The sequence below is a fragment of the Dendrobium catenatum genome, unplaced genomic scaffold (assembly GCF_001605985.2).
Source record: "Dendrobium catenatum unplaced genomic scaffold, ASM160598v2 fragScaff_scaffold_659, whole genome shotgun sequence".
Taxonomy (NCBI): domain Eukaryota; kingdom Viridiplantae; phylum Streptophyta; class Magnoliopsida; order Asparagales; family Orchidaceae; genus Dendrobium; species Dendrobium catenatum.
Genome location: NW_021319121.1, coordinates 1,108,898 through 1,118,577, shown reverse-complemented (window position 1 = coordinate 1,118,577; position 9,680 = coordinate 1,108,898). Strand labels below are relative to the sequence as shown.

Sequence of the window (9,680 nt, the reverse complement as noted above, 5' to 3'; positions counted from 1 at the left end):
TGTACTATTTGTACTAAAACTCCGTTTTAGAAAGCAATAAAAAAACTGTCCCAAACGAAGCCTAAGGCTTCAAAATTTATTTTAAAAAATAATAAGAAAGCTGTCTTTGCGATGGCTTTATATATTTATAAAGATTGAAGGTTTATGTCTTCATGGTTCGTGAGCTGGAACAAGTAACACATACAGATAATGAGTTTTTGCTTTTGAGCTAGAAGAAAACCTGGAGCTCAACCAACCTAATGACTAAGGCTTTAATTGGGACGATTTTTTTATTGCTTCTTAAAGCAATTCTTTGTACTAAAAAATTGCTTTAAGAAGCAATAAGAAAGCCGTCACAAACGAAGCCTAAGAAACTAATGCTTAATTTCAGATTTGATAGAATCTAATTATAAATTAACATTAGTTTAAGCCTTAACAAAATTTCTTCAAATTACTCAAATATAACGATTTTATTTTCACGCTTAAACTGAGTGAAAATAATAATAATAAATGTATTTCATATTTACAAAATTTTCATTAAAAAAATGGATTCTGTAAATTGATATAGGCTCTACTTGGAAGATAAGATGGATACACAAGAATAATAGAGTGATTAGCCTGAATTGACAAATCAGAAGGAAATTTGGACATCTACAGGCATTATTTGTATGTTTACAATTTAAGGTTTTGTTTGGGATGACTTTCTTACTGCTTCTCAAAACAATTTTCTAGAATAAAATTTAAAATTTTATACAAGAAAACTGTTTTAAGAAGCAGTAAGAAAACCGTCCCAAACAAAACATAAATTTAAAATAAAATAGATGAAATATAGCACCCACCACTCAATAAGAACAAATAGAAGAGAATTTTCCAAATGATTGAGATAATACTAATAATAATGATAAGTATTGCCAAACCTTTCTATTTGCAAAGATACCATAAAATCCTTCAAAATACATTAAAAACAATGTGCTTAACTTTTGTGACCTTATTCCTCTTATTTGACTTTGGCTTCGTTTGGGATGAATTTTTTTACTATTTTTTAAAATAATTTTTATGTACAAAATTTTTAATTTTTATATTAAAAAGCTCTTTTAAGAATCAGTAGAAAGCCATCCCAAACGAAGCCTTAATGTCAAGAAGATATCACTATAGAAGAGGTTTATATGATAAAATAATTAATGAAAAAATATATATAGAAAGCAAAGGAAAGCTTCAAAGGGGCATATGACCAAGTGTTGATTACATGAGCTTGATTTAATTATAATAATTTTATGTTAATATCAAAAAAATTAAGTATTTTTAGTTGGGTTAATTAATTATAGTTTATATGATATAATAATTAATGAAAAATATATATAGAAAGCAAAGGAAAGTTTCAAAGGGGCATATGACCAAGTGTTGATTACATGAGCTTGATTTAATTATAATAATTTTATGTTAATAAAAAAAAAATTAAGTATTTTTAGTTGGGTTAATTAATTATAAGCATTTTTTTTTCAATTTATTTGATTAAGATCTAACTAAGATTTTAATAATGATAAACACAAGCAAGGATAAATTAAATTATGGTTAAATTTATTTAAAATATCTTATGTTAAAAAAAATTTAAAAAAAATTAAGATTTTTTTTAACTTGATTTTGCAAATATTGCAATTATTCAAATTTATTCAATATATGAAATTGTATTATTAATTTTATGATTAGAAATCATATGCTTCAAATGATCAACATGAATCTCTTTGACCACCTAAGCTTTGTTTGGAATGGTTTTACTATTGCTTTCTAAAACAATTTCTAGTACAAAAGTTTTTAGAATTAAAATTTTTGTCTAAAAAGCTAATTTAAAAAACACTAAGAAGGTCGTCCCAAGCAAAACCTTAGTAGTATTCATATTTATTTGATTCAAAATTTGCTGATTATAATATTCTATGATAATTGTGTTAATTATATTATTATACACTTAATTAAGGATTATAAGTTTAATAATTATTTGATTAAATCCCTTAATTATGTTGTCTTTATCTTATAAAGTTTACTTACCTCCAAATGTTTCATACATTTTTATTAAATTTACTGACTAATCTTATTCAAGCTTAATTAGGTTAATTGAATAACTATTTTATGTTAATGAACTTGGGTTTAATTTCTATTTCATTGAATTCACTAAATTCTTTAGATGCACCTTAATATATAATATCATATATTTATTTTTTTAATTTTAGAAATGCCCATAAATATGCATTTTTAGAGTTTTATAGAAGAAACTTAAAACGTTCATCAAGACAAAAGCTCATTGATTCCACATTGTTGCAACTTTTTTTCAGGATTCATTTGGGACAGCTTCTATTATTTTTTAAAGTAACTTTCTACTATAAAAATGTTTTGAAAAAGAAATTTTTATGTTAACAAACTGCTTTAAAAAGCAATGAGAAAGCTGTCTCAAATGAAACCTAACCTCCCTGGGAAAGTAATTTTACTTGGCATTTGGTACAATTTAGCATAGAGTTGCTTAATTTTTGCTTGCCTTACACCACCAAAGTTTTAAAGAATTTTCGAATATAAGGATTTGAGTTTGCCTCACCAGTTAGGAAATGTTTAACAGTTGTGCTGGTTGGGTGAAGGAGAGTACATTAGGTTTGAAGGCTACTTCATCAACTAGATGAGGGCTTCTCTGCCATAAAAATGTGCCTAGTGAATCCTAAGCAACAGGGTGTTTGGATGTGGATCTAGCCGTTTGGAGTCGAATCACACACAAATCTATGTCCATTATCCTTATAGCATATTCCTTGTATATTTGATTTATACAGTTGCTTGTGAATGATTACTCGGCGATTCAGGCTTTTGTTTGAGAAAGCTTCGTTGGTGCTTTCTATAGCAGTTTTCTAGTATAAAATATTGAGTTTTTACTAAAAAAACTGTTTTAGAAAGCAATAAAAAAGTTGTCCCAAACGAAACCTCAAAGTGCTTCAAGCATAACAGGTCCTTTTGTAGAGGGAATCATTAATTTTGTGATTGATATTTACTTGATCTCAATTGTAATCATCACATATTTTTGTGTGTGGACACTTGTTTTGTTGCATTGGTGCTTGGCTATTTATATGATTTAGAGCTTGGATGGTTGAGCTAATCATTACATTTTGCTTACTGGTTCAATGCTCACTCATATCATCACATCATAGTCAACACCATTGTGAACTTCTATGTTTTTATTGAAAGTTGAGTTGTGCTGATCTTGATCAAGTTATACATCGATTTTAGTTCTTGTCCTCTATTCAGTTTTATATTAGCACAACCTATCCAACAATTTACACTAGCGTGGTGTCACAATTGTAATTTTGATTTATTTGGATAAAAGTTTGTGCTAGCTTGAATAAATATCACATTATCTATATTATGCTTAATATTGATCATCCACTCTCAGAGTCGTCTTAGATGATTTGGTCACATAAAACGGCAGCCTTCCGATGACCCGGTTAGGATAGTAGATGTATTAGATTTGACTTATGTTAAGAAAGATAGGATTGATGTTGTTGTACTGATCCTCTCTCTAGCCATATACACTTCTTATATACCTTGCCACTCATATTTGTACACAGTTCACCTGTTATATACTACAATTAAATTGATTTATGCTATATGGATTTGAGTGTTGGCAATTAAATTCATTAATAGCTAAATTGAACGTGATAGAAATGAGAATTTTAATATGAATGTGTGGCGAATTTAGGATTGATAGATTACGGAATGATTATATTAAAAAGAAGGCATGAATAGGATCTAATGATATAGTGAAAAATAGGCTTTAGAAGGTTTAAAAATGTACAAAAAATGTAGAAAATACACTATAAAATGGGTGTATAAAAAGTTAATGTCGATGGGTTATGACGGAACGGGATAGATCAAATACAATGTGGATAGAAGGTGTGCAAAAAAAAAAATTATGTAGAAGAGGTTTAATAGCCAAAGAAGCACACATCAAGACTGAGCCAAAACCAAAATGTTCAGAAAAGGCTCTCTCTTAAAAGTTACATTGTTTGTTATATCTGTTTATTGCATTTAAATTTACATTGCATACTAGGTATGTATCAAAATTTCTAGACACTAAAGTATCATATAAAATATTTTGATATCACAACAAGGCATTAGATTTAAATTCATAGCACATGCAATGAATTGTTGCAGGTTTCTAAGTTTGGTTCTATACGGTAGGAAATCTCCCAATCCGTGCTCGATTCCCCTCGAGCGGTAACGCCTCTTAAGTGGGGTCCAATCAAGTGCGGGCTAGTTGGTTTCTGGGGTGGGGTGCCTATTCTAGGTCAGCCATGGATTTGTAATGCTGCCAAGCCCCCTTTCAGAGGGTGACATCCGGTGGATACCCCGTTCAAATAAAAAAAATAAAAATAAAAAAGGTTATGGATTACCTCTAAGAGACTACGAATGCTTCTATGAAAGTGCAAAAGCAAAGAAGAAAAATGAAAATAGGCAGATGCAGAATAACATTAGATAGCTGAAGTTATGGTGAGAAAACATACCATTATTTACACATGTGAGCAATACATGTATTTGAGAAATACAAGACTTCCATAATTCAAATAGAAGATCCAGACCTAAGCAATCTCTCAAGCTTCTCTGCTTTCACATAGTCTTTCTCTGTAAGTGGTCCAGCAGGAAATGCAGTTATCTCAACAACCAGGTGAGGTGTGGGGAGCTCATCAAAGAGGGCTCTTACATTGTTGCAACATACACTTTCTCCATGAGCGCTCTCTCTTCTTATTCGACAACCCTGAACACCCTCACCGATTAGCAACAAAAACCAGTAATGAGCATCAGATATTAAACTGGGAAGCCAAATTCTGCATGACTAATACGAACAAACAATATTTATAACTAGAAACAATAATTTCTCTTATACTTCTCTGCCAATGTTTGGTTTATTGCAGGCCATGAAATGCTAATGGAAGTGTGAGAAGCATTTTTGATTAAGTGATAAAAAACTAAGAATAACTAAGGCTCCGTTTGGGACGGCTTTCTTCATGCTTCTTAAAGCAGCTTTTTAGTACAAAAATTAAATTTTTTGTACTAGAAAGTCGCTTTAAAAAGCAATAAGAAAACCGTCCCAAATGAAGCCTAAGATTGACAAATTACCTTGTGTGAGGTGGCATCTGTGAAATGATCATCCTCCGAAAGCAAAGAGGCTATGTTTTGGAGAAGGCGTCTACCTTCAGCCGTAGATGGCACCCTATAGCTTCTCTTCAAGGTGCCCTTTGTTGTAGGATGCCACTTACTGACAAGTTTCCTTCTGTCCCTTGCTTCTTTTTCATCTGTGTAAAAAGAATCTTGAATATGTTGAGTTCTATAAATTTACCACTTTTTCCCTCAATCTCTACCACAATTTTCATTTTTAAACACTAATGAAAATGCCAAATTTCCCACTAAAATATTTTTAATTCCACTTCAAATAAGCAGTGTCTCTTCAATGGATTATTATTCAACGTTTAAGCTCACAAGAATATTACAAGAAGATCAAATCACATGAAACAACAATGGCAATGGAGAATCTTAAATCCTCATGCCATTACCCGGTGTTATTTTAAGAATGATTACAGTCCACCAGGCATGTCATGGTAGTTTCTTCGAGCAAAGTAAAAAAATAATAATAAAGTCCAACAATGCAACTAAGGCTTCGCTTGGGACGGCTTTTGTTGGGAATTCTAGGAGGAATCTTCAGAGCTCTTGAGCTTCTTGTAAGAGAGAGGGAGAAGTGAGGAGAGGGAAGAGAGCACAAAATTTAGGAGAAAAATTTATCCTAATGCTTTATTCAAAATTTTCCCAAATTATACATCAACCTATACACTTTATTTAAAGAGATTTATATGAATAAGATGTAAATGCAAAACTTAGACCAACACCCAATAGCTTTCTTATTGTTTCTTAAAGTAGCTTTTTAGTTAAAAAATCTAGAAAGCTGCTTTAAGAAGTAGTAAGAAAGCCATCCCAAATGAAACCTAAGATACGGATTTTAAATCTGATGCAGTGATGAGATTTCAAAGTTTAGTTTTCTCTTCAATTCATCGAATATTGAAACTCATAAATCTTGCATGAGAATTCACAAAGCCGAAATTAGCTAAACAAATAAAACATTGGCAAAAAATAGCAGTATAAAGTTTTGTTTCTCTTCAATTCACCTAAAACCCATCATCATAGTGATTACCCTTATCCCAAATATCTTTGGAAGGCTTCATAAACTCTCCATTCATCCTAGTTAAGTATTGCATGAAGTGTTAAATTCATTTCACACAAATCATTGCTCACAATTTCTTCAAAAACCTAAAACTGAAAGTTTTGAACTAGAATATGCTAGGCCTATTTCAAACAACAACACAAATCAAGCAAAATTCATCTCACACACAACAGGCATTAGTAAATAAAGATAACCCACACTAGAGTTTCTCTTGCTCCATCTTCTAGCAACAAAAACTAACCAAATTAGACAAGAACAATTTATGCATTAGTAATGAAAGAGATCACCAAATCTACTTTTTTTTCTTCATCCTCTTAATACAAAAACTTAACAAAACAGCCAAAAGTAGCTTAAAAATTAGTGAATTTGTGTTTAGAAGGGAAAATGAGCAGAAGGCCAACAAACCTGATCTGATGCCCTGGAGGCTCTCAATCCATTTGGAAAACCCCAAATCATCACCATCCAATCCTAACAACCAAATATTCAATAAAAATCAAGAACTCGCCAAAAAAATTATAAAACAAGAAAGAGTCATAACAAAACTGTCAAAAAGATTAAACCGGAAGAGATAAAAGGGTTTGATGCCGAGCCAGCGAGACCAGCCTTAAGGAGAGCGTAGAAGACGCAAAGTCTCCCAGCCCAGAGCACAGGGCTCTCAAGCAAATAGGAAGATATCACCCTCACCCTCCTCTTTCTTCCACCGTCCGCTGCCCTAATATGGAAGTCTCTAAGCGATGCAAGGCTCTGAGAGGAAGGAAGGAAAGGGCTTTTAGTGACAGAAAGCTTCCTTCCATTGACATGGAAGCATTGGAAGGGTAGAGCTGGTGGGAGATATGAGGAATGGAGGATATACAGACGCATGGCCGGGTAACTTGGTTGTTTTCAGCAGCTTAAAGAAAAAGATGACTCCTTTCAGTGTCCTTTCGTTTGGCTGACCCCAGAATTTATGCAGGCTGCAGATAACGTAATTAATAAATTATTGCAGATTGAAGAGAGAAACTTGGCTTCAACAGAGCTGGAGAACTGCAAAGGGTTCGAGTAAAAGGGGTTGACTTACACTGCTCTCATTGGCCTATTGGTTAAGAGTTTGACTTCCAACTAAGAGATTCAGGGTTCGAGTCTATGTGTATGCGTTGTGTGTGTGAGTTTGCCTTAAATGACCTAAATGTCCAAAAAAAGGGGTTGACTTCATTCTGCTGGTTTGGGTCATGTGACTACATTTGATTTTCTTCCGATTAAATGTGGCGAGCAGAAAGAGAATGGATAAAGCCCAAATCAACTCAATCAATCATATCCATTGATGTTTAGTTTGGTTGATAGATGAGTATGATTGAGAACTCCCAACCAGTGCTCAATTACTTCAAGCAGCAGATCCTCTTAAGTGTGGCCCAATCAAGTATGGGTCATGAGATTTCTGAGGTGGGTGCCTCTTCTAAGTCAGTTGAGAATTAGTCACGCCGTCAAGCGCCCTTTCGAATGTGGCAATGAGTGGATACCCAATTCAAAAAAGAAGAAGAAAAAAATCCAATCAATTATGTAGATTTGTGGATTATGAGTAAATGCAATATAAATATTACTTAGAATATAAAGTATGAAATTAATTTTATAAACAAAATTATAAATAGACTTTTATATGAAATATATAAATAGCTATCAAAAAGCTTTGAATTATTTCCGATTTTAAATAATAATATTCAATTACAGATTTTCAATAGCATCAGCTGAAAATTATTAGTTTACAATAATAATAATAATTTTCAATTAACCTTTTTCAATAATATTTTCTTATGAAATATATAAATAGTCATCAGTTGTTTCTCAATTACATTTAATTACTTTATTTTTTTAAGTTTTAATTATTTTTATAGCTATCATTTTTATTTAGTATTTCATATAATAACATTTTTTAAGTTTAGATCATAATAAATCATATAATGAATAATTAAAATTTATAATTTTTGTATGGCTATCAACAATATTTTTTTTGTGTTTGAAAAATGAATTTTCTTCAAATTTTATTTTTATAAATAATTTGCTTAGCTTAAATCAAAACTGATTCGCAATTATATATAACTTAAAATATAAATAATTAATTAAATATATTTATGATGATTTCATACATTGCTTTGGGATTATTTTTGGCTATAAAAAATTACTATTTAAAAAACTAAATAGTTTTCATATGAAATATACTATTAAATAATCTTATAAAGAAGATTTAATTATGTTTTCATTATTGTATTTATAGCCTAATTTTAATATGTAAAATTGAGTTATAAATTCTTAATTTATTACTAATAGAATAATAAATATATTAATTAGTATTTATATTTTCATAGTAGAGATGAATTATGCTCAATCACTATTGATTATTAAACAATATTCATCATTAATTATGAGAGGGGCATCATTGTAAGGATAAAGAATGCTATAAAATATAAATAAAAAATAATCTAAAACACCTTATCTATTGAAATGAATGACGGAATGTGTGGTGGAGGTTGTTCACATGAAGGCTTTGACTTAGCTTCAAGTGATAGCGAATTCACATAAAGTTGAGAGGACCGATGGTCAATAAATCTAATGAGTATATCTAGGTGTGCAGACGAGTCAAGTTGGATTTAGAGATTACTCGAGCTTGACTCGACAATGAGTTCACGAGTCGAGCTTATCAAGCTTTGAACTTCGAGCTTGAGCTCAAGTAGATTTGCGATCTCGTTGTATAATCAAGCTTGAGTTTGATTCAGCAGCATCTCGTCTCGTTGGCTCATCAAGCAACTTGAATAAGTATGAAGGTTGGTGACTACTGTGATGAATGCAAATATTAGATTAACTCGGTTTGTGTGAATGAAGTTCGTCCTTCACTGCTGCGTGGTTCTAGCAATGAAGTTTCAATCATAGACTTCATGCATGATTCGCTTTCGACGGCTTTTCTACTGTAGTGTTGCATCTCACGAGTACTAAAATTTCTTTATTTTTTTCCATCTTATATTTTTTCTTTCAATCTTCACTTCTTCTTCCCCAAGAACCATAAATTTTAAATTAGCCCCATTTTTTATTAGCAACACTGAGAGTGTTAGGTCAATTGGTCTAGTTCTGATGATGGTGGTTTTGCTCTTTCATCTTCTTTCCTCAAGGCTGATGGATATTATTCGAGCACCTTATTCAGCCTCGAGCTAAAATTCTAAAAAGAGTACTTCGGGCTCCTCATACATTACGGGAGCTCGACTCTACTCGTTTGCACCCCTAAGCAGAGCTCTAATGATGGAGAGAGAAAATTGCACTTATAGCACTAGCATAATTATTGTTGCGGGCTTGAATATACGCGGCGATAGAGTTTTAACTATACGTCTTAGCTTTGCACGGATATCCAGCACACACACAGAGAACACAAGTTTTTTTTTTACGTGGAAAACCCTTGAAAGGGGAAAAACCACGAGGCCTAGCCCATCGCTTT

The 9,680-nt window shown here is 31.8% G+C and overlaps 1 protein-coding gene across 1 annotated transcript; it reads right to left on the bottom strand.

Moving 5' to 3' along the window:
* Window positions 1–4,453: 4,453 nt before the first annotated feature.
* LOC110094728 lies at window positions 4,454–7,175 on the bottom strand. Its single transcript, XM_020820026.2, has 4 exons — window positions 6,784–7,175; window positions 6,629–6,691; window positions 5,128–5,303; window positions 4,454–4,765 (listed from the first exon to the last, which is right to left on the bottom strand). Exons 1-4 carry the CDS (start codon window positions 7,082–7,084, stop codon window positions 4,571–4,573), a joined length of 735 nt encoding a protein of 244 aa, XP_020675685.1. The 5' UTR covers window positions 7,085–7,175; the 3' UTR covers window positions 4,454–4,570.
* Between the last annotated feature and the right edge of the window lie 2,505 nt (window positions 7,176–9,680).